General features: G+C 55.5%; 1 protein-coding gene across 2 annotated transcripts in view; it reads left to right on the top strand.

The window, feature by feature from the left end:
• The first annotated feature begins 4,035 nt into the window (after positions 1-4,035).
• Positions 4,036-19,738, top strand: part of Scube3 (signal peptide, CUB domain and EGF like domain containing 3) — a 31,543-nt gene continuing 15,840 nt past the window's right edge. For both annotated transcript variants that reach the window (XM_036166990.1, XM_036166989.1), the window contains exons 1-6: positions 4,036-4,328; positions 14,228-14,350; positions 15,011-15,136; positions 17,507-17,641; positions 18,510-18,635; positions 18,820-18,936. In XM_036166990.1, coding sequence (XP_036022883.1) covers positions 4,244-4,328; positions 14,228-14,350; positions 15,011-15,136; positions 17,507-17,641; positions 18,510-18,635; positions 18,820-18,936 — 712 coding nt within the window. In that variant the 5' untranslated portion in view covers positions 4,036-4,243. The remainder of the gene's footprint in view (positions 4,329-14,227; positions 14,351-15,010; positions 15,137-17,506; positions 17,642-18,509; positions 18,636-18,819; positions 18,937-19,738) is intronic.

Below are 19,738 nucleotides of genomic sequence, written 5' to 3'. Positions count from 1 at the left end.
AGTCGGAATGTGTGACAGACAGGAACCTGTTAGGGGTGGTGAGACTCAAGCCTGGTTGACCTCGCCAGCACCCCAAGCATCAAAGCCCGGCCTGAGCCAAGGCAGCTTTGTCCCAGGCACTGCTATGCCCTTTACCTATCCAACACTGTGGTCCTTTGTTCCTGCCAAGTGGCGGAAGTAGCCACCATGGCCTCCGTCTATCATGCGCTCTGTGCCAGGTGTTCTTCCCACATCATCTCATTGAACTAATGCTACAGGTCCTGTGAGATCAGAGGAGAAAATAAAGCTGGTCAGAGGTCATCCAGGTAGCTGAGCTGGAGGCTGAAGGGACAGCTCCAGTGGTCAGGGCTTTGCTGAGTCAATGTGAGGACCTGGTTCTACCCATATGAGAGGCCAGGCGCTGCAGCGGCGGCGCACACCCAGAACCCCAGCTCTGCAGAGGCTGGGGCGGGGGATCCCTGAGCCTCACTGGCCAGTGGGTGTGCCCCAAATTTAGTGAGAGACTCTGGCTCAAAAAATAAGGTGGAGCCTGGTGGTGGTTGTGGTGGTGCACTCCTTGGGAGGTGGCAGTCAGGAGGCGGAGGCAGGCTGATCTCTGTGAGTTCGAGGCCGGCCTGGTCTACAGAGTGAGTTCCAGGTCAGCCAGGGCTACACAGAGAAACCCTATCTTGAAAAAACAAAACAAAACAAACAAACAAAAAAACAAATCTTGAAACAAAACAAAACAAAACAAATTAAAAAAATATAAAATAAGGTGGAACAATATATAAAATAAGGTGGAACAATTGAAGAAGACACTGGCTGTTGACCTCTGGCCACATGTAGGTACACACACACACACACACACACACACACACACACACACACACACGGTAAAGCAAAGTAACTGGACTAGGATTTGATCTCGAAATCATTTAGCTCCCTAGCTCATGGCGACAGGGGCCCATGTATACCTTGTCCTTGAGAGGCACAGTCACTGGCCAGCTGGGATTCCAGGAAGTGCCCAGCTCACCAGGTGAGAAGGGTGGCCAAGTTTGACACTGGCCTTGGGACACTCTGGCTTGTGCCTTTGGGAAAGCTAAGGCATTGAGCGGGAATGCAAAGGCTGCGGAAGGTGATTTGTCGGGAAGGGGCTTGTGGGGAGGTCCCTGCATGTGGTTGGATTCTGACAGGGGTGTCCCTGAAAGGATCTGACCCTGGATATATCAACTAAGAGGGGTCCTTTGCCCAGAGATGAAACATAAGTGAAGGAGATAACGTTTAAAGGTAAGTGGTATGGGCATGGGGGTGGATACCTGCCGATGCAGCCCTGTGGGGATGAAGGCAGGAGGCCCGCGAGTTCAATGTCATCCTGGCTCACATAGTGAGTTTGAGGCCAGCCTGGGCTACAGGAGACACCATCTCAAAGAACACCACCCCTCCAAAAAAACTAAATATGTTAATTAAAGGTAAATTTTTTAGATGCACTTGAGAGATGGATGGGAAGGCCCAGAGCACACTGGACACTTTGTCACACTGCTAGCATCTCAGTGTTCCTTCCTCGGCCTCTTGAGTCCTTGTCTAAGTGAGAGTCCCTCCAGAAGCTGACAGCAGAGGGCAATGGGGCCACACCCCAACTCACTGTGTGCAGCGGTGGGATCCCTGCTTCTACTCCCACAGAATCCGCTGAAGGGCAAGGGATGGGCTCCACACAGATCGGGAAGTGGGGGGAGTGGACTAGAGATGATGGGGTGCGGTGGGGGGAGTGGATTAGAGGCAGATGGGGTACAGTGGGGGTGGACTAGAGGCTGATGGGATGCGGTGCGGGGAGTGGACTAGAGTGGGGTGCACTGGGGTGGGCAGAGAGCAGATGTATGGGAGAAGCTCCCTGGGTTACAGAGGAGCAGAGAGGGTGATTGGAGGCAAACTGGGGTGTGGAAAGAGAAGGAAACTGAGGCAAAACATCTGGGCTTCCAGAGGATGGAGTGGCTGGGAAGGGCATGCCACTGAGCCTTCTGCCCAAAACTCAGGAGGAACAGGGCCATCCAGGGGGTCCAGGAACTCACAGAGAACTGTTGAGAAGGCCCCAGAAAACTGTCAAGGTCCTGGGGAGTCCTCATGACCACCTTAGCTGTGGGGTAGGAGTGGGCTGGCAGTACCCACGCCCCCAGAGACACAGAGGGTGCACAGTTAGTATCCAAAGAACGCAGAGGGGAAGTCGAGCAAGGCAGACAAAATTCTCTCCCTACCTTGGGGCTTCTCAGCTCTCTCCAGTTCCCCTAGGCACTGTCTGGATACCTCCGATTCTCTCTCTCTCTCTCTCTCTCTCTCTCTCTCTCTCCTCTCCCCCACCTCTTGTTTGGGGCAGAGAGTGACAAGTTTGAACTTGTCCTCCAGCTCACACATAATTGGTGGCAGCAGGCAAGGCTGCTCCAGAGGGAGGGGTTTCCAGAGGAATGAAGGAGGGAAGGATCCCAGGGACAGGGCTGGGAGGGACCTTGTAGGGGGATCATCTGACCAACCTTTCTGTGGCCTCCACACCATTCCCATGACCCGTGTGTTCACCTCCCCCGTGCCATCTCTCACATTATACGAGGGGCCTGGAGGATCCCTCTTCCCAGCTTCCCAAGGCCCATGTCCCCTCTGCATCACCTAGCCAATGAACCCACCCTCATAGCCGAGGAAACCGAGGCCGGTTGAGATGGGACTGGAAGTCAAGAGGAATCTGTTTCGGGACAGCAGGACGGGAAATTCATGGCCTCTGTCTGTGTTCATTCACTTACTTTTCCATTTAATCCTCGCTAAAGGATAGGAAGGGTGGGTAGGAAGGAGTCTGCCGGCTGATGCTGCTTCCAATGTCAAGGGTTTGAGAACTGAGTCATCTTTACGGAGACCTTGGTCATTGCCCAGTTCTTCTGAGTACCCTGGGATGATAGTTTCTGTCCTGCACAAAACTGGCTCTGGAGCAGGACTCTGAGGCCTGGTACAATTGGCTCAGAGCAATTGAAGGGGGCAGGGGGACAGTGTCCAGGCCCGGGGGACTTGGTCCTCCAGCAGTGTGTATCTATTTTAAACCTATCCTCTGCTGCCTGTGAAGTTAGCCGTAGAAGCCGGCTTGGAGATAGTGTACAGAGCCTTCTGTGTGTCCCAAAATGATCGTGGGTTGTCCTCTGCCAGTGTGGTGAGCACTAGACAGCGCATATAGGAGCCAGGTCAGCGGGTTACCTCCAACACCCACAGAGCCTGCCCCGGAGCCGGGCAGTTTTAGCCAAGGGACTCAGATCTGAGAATGAGGATTGTATCCAGAGCGTGGGAGTGACTTAGGAGTAAAAGTTCGGAGGACGTTACTTGGCCCGGAGTGCGAGCCCATCTCTGTGTTCCGAGGTGCAGCCCTTCCAGCCTCCCCGACACCTCCCGCCCTCTTTGTCTCCCCGCCGAGGTGCGCATGCAGACCTGCTCCGCTCAGCTCTCCTGGAGTGCGAGCGCGGGGGGCGCACCCTCGACTCCCCCGCTAGCTCCCCACCGGGAGAGCCGACGAGCCGGAGTCCCGGTGCTGTTTGGTCTGGAGCGGAGCGGGGGCTTGCATTGATCCATTGATTGTGCGCGGTCTGCGCCTGACCTCCCTGCTCCCGGGGAAGCCGTCTCCATGGAGACCGGGCCCGCTCCCCCAGCGCCGGATTGTAAATTCCTGCAGGCAGCGGCCCGGCAGCCTGGGGAGGGGGCCGCGCGCCCGGGCGCGCAGGGGGAGCGGCCGCCACGCCGAGGCCCCCTTTGAAAGAAAAAAAAAAGGGGCACGAAAAAGGAGGTGGAGGAGGAGGAGGACGGAGAAGAGAAGCAGGAGGGGCAGTGGGAAGGGGAGGAGGAAAAAAAAAAAAACTGAAAAGGAGCAAGGAGAGGAGGAGAAAGAGGAGGAGGAGGAGGAGAAAAGCGAAGAAAAACAGACGGAGCCCGGGAGACGAGAAAGCAAGGGAGGAAGAAAGAGGCAGAAAGGGCGTGTTTAGGCGCTACGTCTCCCCTCCCCTTTCTCAGGTCCCAGCTCCGGCTCTGCGCGCTCGCTCTCCGGCTACAGCTCCCGGCGGGCGAAGCTGGGCGTCCGGTGCGATAGCCCGGGCCGCCCCTCGGGCCGCCGCCCCGCGCCTGGCCGCGCTCCCCACCGCGCAGCCCCGAGCCCCCGCGGGGCGCCTTCCAGTCCCCTCCCCCTCCGCCTCGCGCCCTCCCCGGGGCTGCGACACCCCCGCGGCCCCGCCGCACGGAGCTCCAGGCCATGGGCTCGGGGCGCGTCCCCGGGTTCTGCCTGCTCGTCCTGCTGGTCCACGCGCGCGCCGCCCAGCATGGCAAAGCTGCGCAAGGTAAGGGAGGCGCGGCGCGGGGCTGGCTGCGGGGCTGCGGGGCTGCGGGACGGCGGGACGGCGGGGTCCGAGCCAGGGCAGGTGCCTGGAAGTGCGTGGCTGTCAGGACCCGGCCCTGTGCCCGGGACTCCCCCGCCAGGGCCAGACCTCTGGGCGCTGCGCGCGGGGCGAAGCGCTTGGAGGAGCCTGGGGGCGGCCGGCAGAAGGGAGCATGCACTCCTGCCGGCTTCCCTGCCACCTCTGGCATCAGAGAATCTTCTCTCAAACATTGCCAGGGTCTTGAGACTGAGGGAGGAAAGTTTTCAGCCATGCCGCCCGCACACTTCGTACCCTCATCCCCTCCCCGCACGCAGTCAGGCCGAAATTTCTAAGTTGCTGTCTTATCAAGTCTAAAGATGTTAAAGAAAAACAGGCTCTTTCGCGGTGAAACCGACTGCCTGTCACGGGATGGTAGGGGGCAGGAGGAGAAAATGTCTGTGACTGGCTTCTGGCACGCACGTTGCGTTTCTGCCTTTCGGGGGGGAAATCTCTTTCGTCTCGCATGGCTTTCTTTTCTTATCATAATATTTATTTATTAAGGCCTGGGGTTTCCAATTCCATTTAAATCCAGGTCAGAATTGCATTAAAATAACAAAGTAAAATTCCAGGCTGGGAGCTCTGACAGATCCCTCTAGGAATTAGAGAGACTGGGAGGCCCTCCTGCCCCGGTCCCTGACCCCGAGCTCACTGCCCAGCCAGTCCCAAGGCTGCGCTGGCAGAAACCAGGCTGGTGTCCCACAGTTCTCTGGGGACAGCCTCCCCTCCCCCATTGACCTGCTGCACCCCTCCCCCCACGTTGTCCTCACCCAAAAGAGATTTATATGGACAAAAAGAAAATTCCTCTTAGCAAGATTTTGCCCGGGAGGTAGATTCTGCCTATTGTCCCCGGAGCTCCACCTGAAGCCAGCCAGGGACGAGGAGGTGTCTGAGCCTGAGGAAAGTTGAACTTGGGAGGAAGTCTGAGTGTCTGGCAGGCAGGTCACCGTGTGCAGGGGCCTGAGCCCTGGAGTCCTAAGCTGTTGTGTGCCGCCAGCTTTCACCGTGTTCCTGGAAGGTGCTAAGTCGACACCGCCCGTCTCCCCAAAAACACGGTCTCTTCCCTTGCTCGGTACAACCTGTCCATTAACATAACTAAACACTGGAGACCCTCAGCTGTCAAGTACCGGACCCCACCCCAACCGCCTTCCTGCCCCAAACGGCTTCTTCTGCAGCCTTGGTTCCAGACAGCCTGCTGCCTGGAACGGCCCCTCTCTCCACTGTGGATTTGCTTGTGTGTTTTCGTAAACAAAGCTGGCTTTTGTAGTGCACGCCGACTTACTCAGAACATGGAATTAGCTAGGGAGTTTAGTCTGAGGAAGGAACAGATTTCGTGCAGTAATCTACAGACAAGATAAGGGCCTCTTTCAAGTTGGAGCCAGTGGCTGCAGGGGCGCGCGGGGGGGGGGGGGGGCGCAAGAGGAGAAGCAGCCTATTAAAGGGGCCCCAGGTGCACCTGGAGACCCCTAAATGGGACAGGTGTGGGGGAAACCAAGGATCCCAAGGGACAGAAGGAGTCAGGATGCCTCCAGTGTACCCAAGGTACCTTCTTTTATTGGACATCCCACGGGGTGCTGGGGCGCGGTACCCTCAAGGTCCCTGCTTATCTCTGTCCTGGGCTCCACCTGCCCTGATGTGAGGCTGGGGTAACTTGGCATCTGCACCCTCCCCCTTTGGATTTCTGAGTCTGGCTGGGATTAGAATGGAACCTCTCATTAACCCTACCATGCAGGAAATCTGTGAAACCCTGTCCATCAGAGGCTGCCTCACAGCATGTTTGCTGGGGCACAGAGCTGTGCCTGGACTCACACTTTGTAGAGGTAGATGCTGCAGTGAGGGTGAGAGCTATTTGGTCTGAGCCTTACAGGCTTACCCATAGTGCTGTGAGCTTCGGGAGGCCTCCCTTGCCCCCTCGACATATCTCCCATCTATCACCATGGCTAGGAAGTTCGCCTTTGATGCCACGTGCTTTCCAGTGGAACTCCAGAGGGTCTGTAAATTGCAAACACCCTCAGCAAGCATCTTGAAAGGGGCTGCTGCACTTCTGGGGACATCTGTGTCTCTGGGAGCGTCAAAGCCATGTGATGGGGTAGAGGATGGAACAAGGACATGAGCTGAAGAATAAAGGAGGAAGGGAGAGAGAGAGAGAGAGAGAGAGAGAGAGAGAGAGAGAGAACGAACTCCAACACCACAGGACACCCCTGGCCACTGTGTCTACTGGGACCTAGTTCTTCAATCAGGAATGCTGGAAGTTTTGTCCCTGTGGATGAGGGGGCGGGTCACACAGTGGGACTGGGAATGAGTGAGCTTGCTGGGTACATAGTTTTGAGTGGTTTTCAAGTGCCTGTCTGTATGTCTTAAAGTAGACAGACTGGATAACCAAGATAATTGTAAACTTAAAAGCATTAATTTGCTTTGCTTTTTTTGAGGGGTGGGGGGGGGGCAGAGGTGGGAGGGCAGCCATGGTTAAAAAGACCTAATCCTCACTTAAGGCTCAGGTTGCAGCTGAATGAAAGGATCCCAGGGCCTCCAGGGGGACTGGTCCTGTCCCCAGGCCCGCTCTGGGACAGCCAGCTTGGCCATTTAGTTTACTTGGTAGTTTCCTTTCCTTGCTGGGGATAGAGTTTTGAGAAAGTCACCCATTTAGAAGTCACGACAGCCTTGAGACTGAGAACGTTCATCTGGCGGCGAACAGTGTCTCTCTGTCTCTGGGTCTCTGTCTGGGTGTATGTGTCTCTTTCCTTTCCCCACCCTCTCTTCCTCTTTAATGTGGCTGTTTCCTCTCCTCCCTGCTTCCCTCGGCTCCTGTGGCCAGCGCCTACAGTGAGGGGACTGTTCCTCCTAGCCCCTCCCTCCCAAATATGAAATGAAAACCATAACCGTGTCAGCGGGCGAGGGTGGCTCCTCAGGCAGCAGCGGCCGCTTGTGCCCCGTCAAGGCCCTACTGGAGAGAGCAGACAGACAGACAGACAGAGCCCACCCTCAGATCCTGCTGTTTTATCAGTTTCCCTAAGCTCATCCCCATTTTCACAAAGTCCTTAGAGATGCCTTTGACTTCTTTCTGTGGCCTGCTGGTGGCACGTCATAGCGGGGGAAGCCTGGGGCTTGGGGGACATAAATTCTCGTCTCCACCCCCCACCCCTCACCCCCCACCCCAGTTTCTGCAGGGTGGGATGGGAGAGAGGGGACTACAGAGACTAGGGCCACAGCCACTACAGGTAGAGAGAGCAAGAGGAGAGGAATCAGGAGCCCTCCAGATGCGATTGCTTTCTGGAACCTTCTGGGATCTGAGAACATGAGAACCGGTTTGAGATGTGAGCAGCTAGGACCTGTTCTAAATGGAGGCAGGCCGAGTGTGAGTTTGGGAATGTGAGGGGTGCGTTCACTGGGGTGTGTGAACATGCATGTGCATGACTCTGTGTGTGTGAGCACATGTGTGTGGCGCTCTGGCGAGGGCAGTGTGCGTTTTGTTTTAGTTGGAGAAGGGAGGGTGGCTTTTGGTCCAGTGCCTTGAACTGGGGTGGGGGAGAGGGGGGTGCATGGGTTCAGATCTCTGGAGAAGATGGAGGTGGAGGAACTTGCTGCCAGAACCCACCCTGGTCTCTGCCGCCTGCCGTCGGTGTGCGGGTGTGGGCCTCTGTACCCCTAGCACATGACCACTCAGTAAGAAAGAGTTCCTGTCAGGGCTGGAAGCGGCTGGCAGTGCTTACGGGAGGCCCAGACCTGGGGAGACAGGAGTCTGGGAAGGAGTGGACTGCTGGAGCTCAGCAGAGAGGTGAGAACAGCTTAGGGGTGTTTGGAGGGATGAATGGGCTACTCACCTGGGCGGAGAGGGGACATTGACTCTCTGTCTGCAGGCTGGCCACTCTCTTCCCTGCCAGCCTGCATTCTCCTGACTCAGGTGGAGTTAGGGGGGACCCAGGCACGAGGGAGTTTTGACAAATACAGAGCCTAATGGCCGGGAGCTCTGGGGTGCTGCCCATTTTACTGAACTCATCCATGTTGGTGAGCCTCAGTCATGGGGCCTCACCTGCCCTGGTCCTTCCCCTAAGGGCCAGGCCCTCTCCACCTGGACTCTGTTCCCGTCTGCCTGCAGGAAGTCTGGTCACTCGGGACTGCCCCGTTCTCCTCTCGCCTCAGTTTCCCAAGTGTGATAGTCCTGTGTCGAGTGAGAAGCTAGCCTAAAACCAGCCCTAGAAGCACTCATGTATGTTTCTGTGTATGTACACATGTGGTGCCCAAGACTGAACCCTGTATCTTACCCAGCCTGTCCTCCTCAGACCAAGGGCTCGCTCTGGAGTTGGAGCTGGATGCTGCAGTTGGGTTTCAGAAGTGGGACAATGGCCCCCTCAACAGGCCACTGGAGACCTTGGTCTGCCAATGTTTTCCCCTGTGACAAACCATGGCCCCAGAGAGCTGTGGGCTTTGAATTTCAGAGCTTTGTGCCCAGGACTGTCTGGTTGTGGTTACCGACAGTGGCAAACTGAGGACATGGCTGCTGACCCATAGAAGATGCAGGATGAGGAAACAGGCCTAAGGAATCCCTGGGTGAGGTACAGCATCAGGCTCTGTGGGCTTCGGGGAGGGTTGAGGGAGGATGGGATGGTAAAGGGTAGACCCTGGGGGGCAGGTTTAGAGAGAGGACGTTTTTTACAAGTTTCTAATTATATTTATTTGGAGTTTTCCTCTGGCAGTTGGAAGCTGTTAACAGCAGGAACCTGTACCCCGGTGTTTGTTTTCATTTCTAACCAGCTGCTTGGCCCCAGAGCAGTGAATCCCAAGGCTGGCAACACCTGCCCACCACTGCGCCTGCCCACCCTCTCCTTGCCTGTGTGTCTGCCTGCTGCCTGTCTACCCTGGTCTCCTCTTCTGCCTCGGAGCGTGTGCATGCTGGTTTTGACCACCAGCCAAATTCAGTCCCATTCCATCTCATGCTCTGTGCTGGTTGCTTGCTTCAAGCTGAGCTAAGTGCTGAGTTGGGGCCAGGAGAGGCAGAGACCCATCTCTCATGTATTTTTAGAAGGCTTTCAGGGGCCAGTCTGTGTTCTGTCTTCACACCGGCTGTCGGTTCTTTCCCAGGATAACCTTGGGCATCTCCCCATCCATTTAGTAAGACATGCCTGCAGCTGCCCAAGAGGGTGACAAAGGAGCCCAAGGTCCCGCCGTCCTCTGTGCCCAGTCTCTTCTGGCTCTGTAGTCACCAGGCCTCAGTGCACTGTCTTTGTGTGGACTCTGAAAAAGCTGTGTGTGTAAATGCAGGTGCACCGCCACAGCACACACGTCAGCACACACGTGGAGGTCAGAGGACAACCTCGGGTCGGTTCTCACCTTCCACCCTGTTTATCACAGTGTCACTAATCACTGCATCAGCCTGGCAAGCTGGCTTGCGGACTGGGGACTCTATCCCTGTTCCCTCTAGTTTTGCTGCGGGCAGGCTGGGGTTAGAGATGCACGCTGCTGGATGCTGGATGTAGTTTTACGTGAGTTCCGGGGCTCCCAGTTCGGGTCCTCATGCTTACCTGGCAAGTGCTTTTCACACTGGGCTGTTTCCCCAGCTCTGTCCTCCTCAGAAGAAACTCCCTAGTACACCACTCTTCCCAAATGCCAAATGGTCACAGGAAAGTAAAGCAGCAGGCTTTCTGTCCGAGGTATGCCACAGGTAAAGGTCTCAGCCAGTGTCCTGTTTAACAGGAGCCTACAAAGTACCGTCACCACACTGTCTCATTCACTGCTCAGCCCTTGGCACCTGGCGCACTACCCTCATGCAGGTACCTAGCAGCCACTTGCTGAGTGGTCAAGTACCCACAGCTCTGCCACAAGTATCGTGGGTTCAGAGATTTAGAAGCCCCGGCCTCGAGGAACTCACAGCACCGAGTGAACATGAGGCAGGCATCCAGGAGGACCCTGGAGGGAATGGATAATGACTGCAGGCTTTTACTGAGCACTCACTGTCCACAGTGGCACCGGGTATTTGGTGGCTATTAACTCACTGGATGCTTGACCAGTTTACAGGGGAGGGAGCAGGCGTGCTCAGAGGCTGGTTCAAGACCACACAAGCACGGGGCCCAGCCTGCATGGGGACCATATCCGTCTGGAACGTGTTGCTCCCCAAGAAGTGTCTCCCAGTTCAGGCAAATAGTTTATTTACAGGGGTTGAAAAAGATATCCCCAGGGTTGCCCAGGAGGTCCTGATTTAGTGGCTCTAGATACCCCTGGGTCTTTAGAGGTCCCCGGATTCCAGTGTGCAGCCTGAGCAAGAACGACCAGTCTAAGCCAACCCATGCCGAGAGCATCACTTGGCTAGCAGCTGGTAAACAGCTGTGCCCTCAGAGGGTGGAAGCTGCCCATGTGTGCCACAGAGGTCCCTGCAAGGACTCCATTCTGGGCTGGCAGGTGTGCTGAGGAGGAGCTTTGAAGAACTGGGTGTGCAGGGTGCGATCTGGGGCCATTTCCTGCTCTGTGCCTCAGGCCAGTTTGCTTCAGAAGATGTCAGCCACAGCTGGAAGATCCCTTCTTCAGCAAGCAGCCAGTCACGGGAGAAGAGGAACACGTTGTGTGGGACCGCTCCAGTGTTTGCTGAGCAGCTCAGTGTGAACCAGAAGGAGGGCAGGCTGAGTCCCCCTGAGCCCAGGGCTCTGCGGAGCTGGGAAGATAGTTCTGAGCCAGGCTTGGAAAGCTCAAAAGGGTGGGCCTGGAGGGAATGGGAATAGGAAGAGGAGGTAGGTAGGGTGCAGTGGACTGGTTAGCTGGTGTTGCGGGACATGAAGTCTTCTGGAGCAGTGTGCTGAAGACAGGCAAGCATTGTTAGTGGGGAGGTGGCTGAGATGAGAAGAAGCCCAAGGCACCAGCAGGCATGCCCTAGCTGTGGCCTGCCTCCTTCCCTCTAGTCCTGGTGAGCACTTGGAGGGAGACAAGGGGAGAGCCTGGTCTACCAGGAGCCAAACCCCAGCAGATGGAGACAGATGCCACTGAGATGGCTCACACAGGGACTTTTGGAGGAGCCTCCAGGTTTCTGGGCCAGACCAGAAGTGTTCCTTATTCAGAACCCCTAGAGTTCTGCTGCTCCTCGGAACCCTGTGCTGTTGGGGCATTTCCTGTTTGCACGGCCTCCGTGAACATTCAGCCTATGGCTAGTGGGACTGGAGAGCTGTCTTTGAAATGAAATGAGAAAAGCCACATGAGGCTCATGGCTACTACCGCAGTGGACAGAACAGACCTAGACCCCCGCTGGTCAACCCTCAGCTTCATCTAGCTCAAGCTTCCGGCATTAGACGCCTCCTGTTATCCACATACTTTTATCAGGCAGTCCACGCGAATTAGCCTCATCAGCTGCACACAGCCTTCTTTGAGGAAGCCCCATCATCCCCATTGTATGGGGGACTCTCAGGACCGAAAATGAGAAAGAGGCCAAGTGTGGTGGCCACCCCTGCCATCCCAACCCTAGGGAGGCTGGAGCAGGGGGATTATGAGTTGGTCAACCTGTGCTACACAGTAAAACCTTGTCTTTTAAAGGAAAACTTATGAAAAGGTCTCCCTAGAGGGGCGTAGAGCCTGATCTTAACCCCGGGATCGTCTCTACTGTTGATGACCTTCCTTCATTGGGACATTTCCTGCTTCTGTATCCACTCTATCAGTTGGACAGACTAGTTCTCCAAGAGCTCTTGGCATCCACGAGGTCACTCTAACGTGGCTTGTGAAGTCCATCTCTATGCCTCTCCCTTCCATCTTTTCACTCCGTGGTGACTGGCTGGCCGGCACGTGACTGCTGAGCTTGGGTGAGGTGGGCAGTATGTGTGGACGGTCTCCTAATACTCAGAACTGTGGGGACAGCCAGCGACACACAGAGGAGCTGAGGGGTCTCGGGCAGAGCTGAACAGAGCCAGAAGACCTGAGGCAGGGTGTGGGGTGTTCCCGCTGCAGCCCTGCCCCCAGTGCTTCTGGAAGCATCAGGACAAATGACTGCTTCTAGCTTAGGCTTCTAATTGCTGACAAACTACAGAACCTGTCCATGCTCGGTGTACTCCGCTTGTTAAAAACCCAGGACATGTCTTCACCTGGATTCACTGGCTCAACGACAAGGCCTGAGAACCTGCGTTATAACAAGACCCACTTCACAGCTGGGGAGTCACACCTGACTCACCCCAAACCCCCATTTCACTGGCAGACTTCTGTTTGTATACTCTTTGTATACTTTGTATACTTTTTCTAGTTCACAGGTGGACATGGCCTCTTCCTCCTCAGACTATGACAAGGCCTCAACCCTAGCTGCTCAGTAGAATCATCTGGAAGCTTTTGAAAAATACTGATTGCCAGGCCCGAGCCCAGACTTGTTGACTACAGTCTTTGGGGCCTTGGGCATTTTTAGGGGAGTTGGCTCTGCTGTACTGCCTGGGTTGAGGCCCTCCTCATCCCTAGTGTCTCATGGCACCTACCTGTTTCTGCTTCCTGTCACTTATCACCTGTGTGGTCTTAAGTGTAATGACTGCCACAGAAAACCCCTTTTCCGCTGAATGAGACCTCCTTCTTTGCATCACTTCAGCTTTATGGGTGCTAAAATGTTGTCTCTGACTTCCCAGGGCTCTTTTTCTTTTCTATTTATTTGTTTGTTTTTCAAGACAGAGTTTCTCTGTGTAACAGCCCTGGCTCTCCTGGAACTCTCTTTGTAAACCAGGCTGGCCTCGAACTCAGAGAGATTCACCTGCCTCTGCCTTCCAAGTGCTGGGATTAAAAGCGTGTGCCACCACCACCCGGCCCGAAGTCCTTATTAGTCATCCTCATTTTTGCCGCTCTGGAGGAGTCTCTTCTTTAGTGTGGCTCTGTCTGTCATGCCTACTAGAGGAAGCACTTAGCTGGAGCAAAGAGACCCAGAACTGCGGGTGGGGTGTTGCCTGGACAGTGGGGGAGCTCAGAGAGCTGCACTTGCCAAGCTTCAGATGCCAGGCCAATACCTGCCAGCCCCTAGTCCTTCTGTTGATATCTCAGGGGCCAAAGAAACTCTTCCTGGATGGAACTCTGTTCCTCTAAAGCTTCTTGGTGCCACGATGAACAAGTAGGAGCAAGCTTGATCTTTTGTCTGGGTTTGTGAGACACCCGAGTGCCGGGATCACAGGTGTGCACAGCTAGATCACAGGTGTGTACTGAGGTACCCAAGGGCTGGGCTCACAGGTGTGCACAGCTGGATCACAGGTGTGTACCGAGATACCCAAGTGCTGGGCTCACAGGTGTGCACAGCTGGATCACAGGTTGCACAACTGGATCACAGGTGTGCACAGCTGGATCACAGGTGTGCACCGCTGTACCCAAGTGCTAGGCTTACAGGTGTGCCCATCTGGATCACAGGCATGCACATCTGGATCACAGGCATGCATGGCTGTACAGGGTAGGACAGGTCTGTTCTACAGTGGACTGTGAGGCAGACAAGGATCCCACATGTGCCCTGTCTCCTTTTCTTCCTTAATTACTAGTGACCGGTGGGGCAGGGTGGTACATGCCTGTAGTACCAACATTTGGCAGAGATGGAGGCAGGAGGATCAGGCATTGAAGGCCACCTTCAGCTCTGTTGTGAGTTCTAGGCCAGCCTGGACTACATATGTCCCTGTCTAAAAAAATTTATGAGTGACCACTGGACATGGCCACCTTTTAGGAGGCCAGCGACTCCCTGCCCGTCTCTCCCTCCCTCTAAGCTGCTAAGGAAGATGAACTAATGTGAGGGACCTCGGGGGTGCAGTGACTCTGTCTTGAAGAGGGGACTTTGGGGAACACACCTCCAAACTTACTCGAGAGGCACCGGTTGAGGTTCTCTTGTCCCCCTCTGCCCCTGCCAGATGTGGATGAATGTGTGGAAGGGACTGACCATTGCCACATTGATGCCATCTGCCAGAACACACCACGATCATACAAGTGCATCTGCAAGTCCGGCTACACGGGGGACGGTAAACACTGCAAAGGTGAGGCTGGGAGGTGCCTGCAGGGAAGTGGGAGCGAATGCTGGTGCCCAGGGCCTGCAGCGCAGTTCACAAAGGCCTGCAGCCTCTACAGGCCACGGAGGGCAGGTGCATCTTCCCAGAGAGCACAGTGTTCGGTGTGCTTCAGACCTGGCACACACCAGCTGGAGTGCTGGTGGGAACACTCCATAGCCCCATGGTCCCATAGCTGTGTGGAGTGGGCACACCTCAGTCACAGACCCCTGCTCAGATCCATGCAGCAGAAGCCTTCTACTTGTACCCTTCAAATCAGACCCAAAGGATGGGACCAGTGTGCCCCAGTGGGGATTCACCCACAAGCAAGCATATCTTCTGCTATAATTAAAACACTGCAAAGTAGCCTAGGAATATTGTTCTCAGTGTGTGACCCCGGGTGCCACTGCAGCTTCAGTGGACAAGGTACGTGTTACTTCTTGGTGGCATAGTAAACTGAGAACTACAGTTGCCCCCCAGGACCTGAGGGGTATTGGTTCAAGGACGACAACCCTTCCCAGCAATACCACGATTGAAAAATGTTCAACTTCTCTATATAAAATGGCATAACTGAAACAGCAAAAATAAGATGTCATGGCTGTTTGTACATGCTCTTCAGCCTCCTCCAGTGTACTTTCTCCCTGTGCACAGACGTGGATGAGTGTGAACGGGAGGACAATGCAGGCTGTGTACACGACTGTGTCAACATCCCTGGCAATTACCGATGTACCTGCTATGATGGATTCCACCTGGCACATGATGGACACAACTGCCTGGGTGAGCAAGGGAGACTTGGCGGTCATTTGGCAGGGGAGGAGGAGAAGGGGGTCAAAAAGAGCTGGATTCTTTCGAGAGAGCATGGGCCGCCTCTACTTTGAGGCAGACCAGTGAGGACCCAGCGAGCATTGCTGCTGCTGGCCCAAAAGCATTAGAGGAGGCGCCGCTCTCAGACGAGGGCCAGGGAGGGTATGAAAATGGTGGGCTGAGCTCCGTGCATGGGGAGGAGTTAGCTTCAGACAAGCCCTGGTGCTTCAGAACCTGTGGGACCTTGAGCAAGTGAACTAGCCTCTGGGAACCTTCAACTCCTCATCCCTGAAGTGTTAGCACCCTTCTTTGGGGCTGCTGTGGGAGGGGGGTGTGGCTCATCACGAGAACGGGTATAAAAGCCCTTTGCAGCTTTAGCACAGAGCGGGCGCTAAGTGGGCAGGAGCGCTGTTGCTGATACAGCCGCTGGTTCCCCTCTGGGCCCTGCAGCCTCTGCTCCTCGTGGCTAGTTTTGCCCCCACCCTTCCTGTATTTAGCCTCACCCACTCCAGTTCTGAGCCTCCGTCTGCCTGACGTCCCTTGTCCCAGGAACTCTCTTATGGATGGAATCCCTGGGCCACTGAACTCAGCTTTGGTCTGTCATTTCTGAGAGTTAACTCAGACCAAGTGAGATTTCCCCCTGAGTGGGAAAGCTGGTGTACAACGAGATTTGAGATTGGGAATTCTCTCTGCTTTCTCTTTGGTTCTGTGAGAAGAGAGACTCAGCAGAGAGGGGGCAGTGATGGCCAGATGTCTTGTCAGGTGCCCCATGGCCCGGGAGCCCCCTTACTGCAGAGGTGCATGTGACCATCACTGCCACCCTCTACCCAGGTCCTGGTAGGCCCTTCCCGATAGCTGTCTTCCCCACTCCCCGCTACTGTGGAAGGACTTTCTCTCCCCTGTCACCCAAGGGACTCTGGGGACAGGACTGAGGCACTGGGCACAGCAGAGGGGTGCCCATGGGACTGTGAACGTCAGCTCCAGTTCTTTGGCCTTTCCATTGGGTCTTTTTTTTTTTTTTAAGATTTATTTATTTATTATGTATACAGTGTTCTGCCTGCATGCCAGAAGAGGGCGCCAGATCTCATTACAGATGGTTGTGAGCCACCATGTGGTTGCTGGGAATTGAACTCAGGACCTCTGGAAGAACAGCCAGTGCTCTTAACCGCTGAGCCATCTCTCCAGCCCTCCATTGGGTCTTTCTGACCCAATTCTCACCAAGAACTAACCATAGAGACGAGAGAGAGAGAGAGAGAGAGAGAGAGAGAGAGCAGGTTCTGAGAGGACCAGAGGTACAAGAGTCTGATTAAGGTGCATATTCAAAGCCTCAACAATCCCTTTAACTCTTAGGGAACCCTTGAGAACACGGTTCATGTTGTGGGCCTCAGTTTCCCCAGGGAGAAGTAGGGATGGGAGGGCAGTAGCCAGCATAGAGGTAGAGTCAAGATACAGAAGTGAGCTCTTGGGATGATCTCGGCTGTCAGGTGGTGACTTGGGGGCACCTATTGTTCTTTCTCTACCATCCAGGGTGTGGCCTGGCCACCTTGCCCACCCTTCCATACCACACTGCCAAACTTTGTTTTGTTAGACCAAACTAGGAGAAAATCTAGGGACTGTGGCAGTGAGCCCAGGCGGGGGGGGGGGGGGGGGGGAATGAGGGGGAGGTTGTGGCCTGTCCACAGAATGGTCCTTGCCTCACGAGGACTTGTGACTCAGCCGCCATCCCCACATTCCCACCGTCTTCAGCAGCACAGCCATGCTGCTGTCTGAGGACAGAGCCATTTCCAGGTTCCCTGATTTCCTGGCTGCTCGTCCCAGCTAGCCACCACTCCTGGTACGCCATCGCCAGCCAGTGGGACTAATCTCCATCCTTTTACCAATGTTCCTCTTACTCTGGCTTCTCTCCTGACCTCGGCACTCAGGCCCAGGGCTTTTATTTATTGAAATGTTATGTGTGTAGGCATGTATATTCTGTGAACCACGTGCCCGAGATGCCTTTGGTTCTCTGGAACTGGAGTTACAGGCAGTTAGGCACCCTATGGGCACTGGGAATAGAACTCAGGTCTTCTGGAAGAGCAGTCAGTGCTCATGATGGCTGAGCCATCTCTCCAGGTTTGAGGGGTCAAACCTAGTCTCTCCAGTGTGGGGGAGGGCCTCACCTAGGTTGGCCAGGTTTGGAGGCTCCCCACCCTACCTGAGCTCTGCCCTACATGCCTCTTCACACATGATGGGGACTGCCTGCTGGGAGTGGGCTTACTTGTGTGTAGGGTCGGGTTCTCAAGTGTGCCCTCAGTCTTTGGCGCTGCCACCACAGCCCCACCGACCGCCGCCTGTCTTGCACAGATGTCGATGAGTGTGCCGAAGGTAACGGCGGCTGCCAGCAGAGCTGTGTCAACATGATGGGCAGCTATGAATGCCATTGCCGAGAAGGTTTCTTCCTCAGCGACAACCAGCACACCTGTATCCAGCGGCCAGAAGGTCAGCCATGGCCTGGGAGGCCCCCAGGCTTCTCTGCCCCACTGCCCCTTGACACCCCGTGTCCTGTACTCTAGATTCCTCTCTATTCCTTAGCTTAGTCACAGCATAAGGGCTCTACATGTAGACACACTGCGTTAGAGAAAAATCTAGGGGATAAATCTGGGATCAGGTCAGTGGGGTTGCTTTGAAGGCATTCTCTGGTCCAGCTGTGATGTGCATTCTTGTGGGTGAGCATTGGTCTGTGAGCCGCCGCTTCTCAGGGACAGCCTCACCAACGTCCCCTTCCATGGCCCGGATTGGGAAGGTTGTACAGGGTATATACGCTGCCTGCTCTCTCCTCCACTGGAATAGGGCATCCTGAGGGCAATAGCTGTGTCTAGTCTGCCTTTGTATCACAATCACATCACTAGTGTGCTGCCCTTCCTGTGGTAGGAACTTAATACAATTTGGGACACAGCCAGGCATGGTGGCGCACGCTTTTAATCCCAGCACTCGGGAGGCAGAGGCAGGCGGATCTCTGAATTTGAGGCCAGCCTGGTCTAAAGAGTAAGTTCCAGGACAGCCAAGGCTACACAGAGAAATCCTGTCTTCTGCTCCCTCCAGAAAAAAAAAAGTGGCATAGAAATTACCTGTGCGGAATTATTTCCCACTTTATCAGTCCGACTGCTATCTATCTTCAGGTTTCTAGTCTCCGTGTAAGCGTTTTGAGCAAAGAGGTCCTGGTTTAGATTTTTCTGGGTCCTTCCTAAATCCTGAGCATCTCTTGATTTTGGTTGACCCTCATAGTGTCCTTATCCCCAACTGGCCCCACCCCTCTGAGGCCTCCATGTGCAGATGGAGTACCACCCTCTCTCTCTTCCCTTTTTAGAAGGAATGAACTGCATGAACAAGAACCATGGCTGTGCCCACATCTGCCGGGAGACTCCCAAGGGGGGCATCGCCTGTGAATGCCGCCCTGGCTTCGAGCTCACCAAGAACCAACGAGACTGTAAACGTGAGGCGGGAGGGCAGGGGAGTGGGAGGGCATGGGGCCTCAGTGGATGGGAGGAAGAACAGGGAGGCGGGAGACAGGGAGGCACGCAGCAGCAGCGAGGAAAGGGAGGAAAGGGGGCCTTCCCAGCCCCGCTGACCCACGCGAGGGCAAAGCGGGCTGACAGGTCTCCTCCCTCTCCCTGCAGTGACCTGCAACTATGGTAACGGTGGCTGCCAGCACACATGCGATGACACGGAGCAGGGCCCCCGGTGCGGCTGCCATGTCAAGTTTGTGCTCCATACTGACGGGAAGACGTGCATCGGTGGGTGAAGCGAGGGGAGCAATGCCAGCCACCTGTGACGGGGTGGGGGCCGGGCAGGGGCCGGCAGCTGCGGGGGAGGCAGACGGGGTGGGGGGGGGGGGGGGGGTCTGGGTGCCGGGTCTAGTAACTACTGAGAGAATGAAGGCCCTATGATGGCAGGTCTAGTGAGAGACAGCTCTGGGTCGCTAAGAGGCACACTTGACCACTTACCCTCCCCAGGAGTCTCGCCCTCCTCTTGCATTGCCAAATTAGGAACCATTAGCAGAAGTGCTGGTCAACAAGACCGCAGGGATGACTGCAGGAACTCTGGGGTGGTGGGCTGAGCAGCTGACCCAGGTCCTGGTTGACTAGTGTGGTGAGGTGGGCACTGCCACAGCCCAGTGTCCCCACTGTGGTAGAGGCCAGGACATACTGCTTGTCCCTGGAGCGGGTAGCCGTGGGCTGACAAGTAGGGTGTCTCCAGGCACTGCTTCCTCTTCACCCCTGCAAATCCCCTTCCTACCCCTCACCCGATGCCCCCAGGACCACCTCCACTCAGCGTCCAATGGTACTGGCTCTCCACTGTGCCTGTGGCTGCCCACACCCCTCAGCTGCTACAGCCTTCCATGCCCCCCCTGCCTGAAACCCTTCTGAGTTCCTAGGCCTGACTTGGGTCTCCAGATTCCCTGAATGAGCTAATTTCTTCAAGTTCCCTTTCGAATCCCCTGTGGCTGTTTCTTCAGTGGCGAGACGGCTGGACAGTGTGTCCCCTTAGAGATGAAAGGAAGGGCTTTGGCTAGGCGTGAGGCAGGGTCTCCGGCCA

Source organism: Onychomys torridus, chromosome 18, assembly GCF_903995425.1.
Source record: "Onychomys torridus chromosome 18, mOncTor1.1, whole genome shotgun sequence".
NCBI classification, from domain to species: Eukaryota; Metazoa; Chordata; class Mammalia; order Rodentia; family Cricetidae; genus Onychomys; species Onychomys torridus.
The sequence above is the reverse complement of the archived record's forward strand: the minus strand, read 5'-3'. Positions and strand labels throughout refer to the sequence as shown.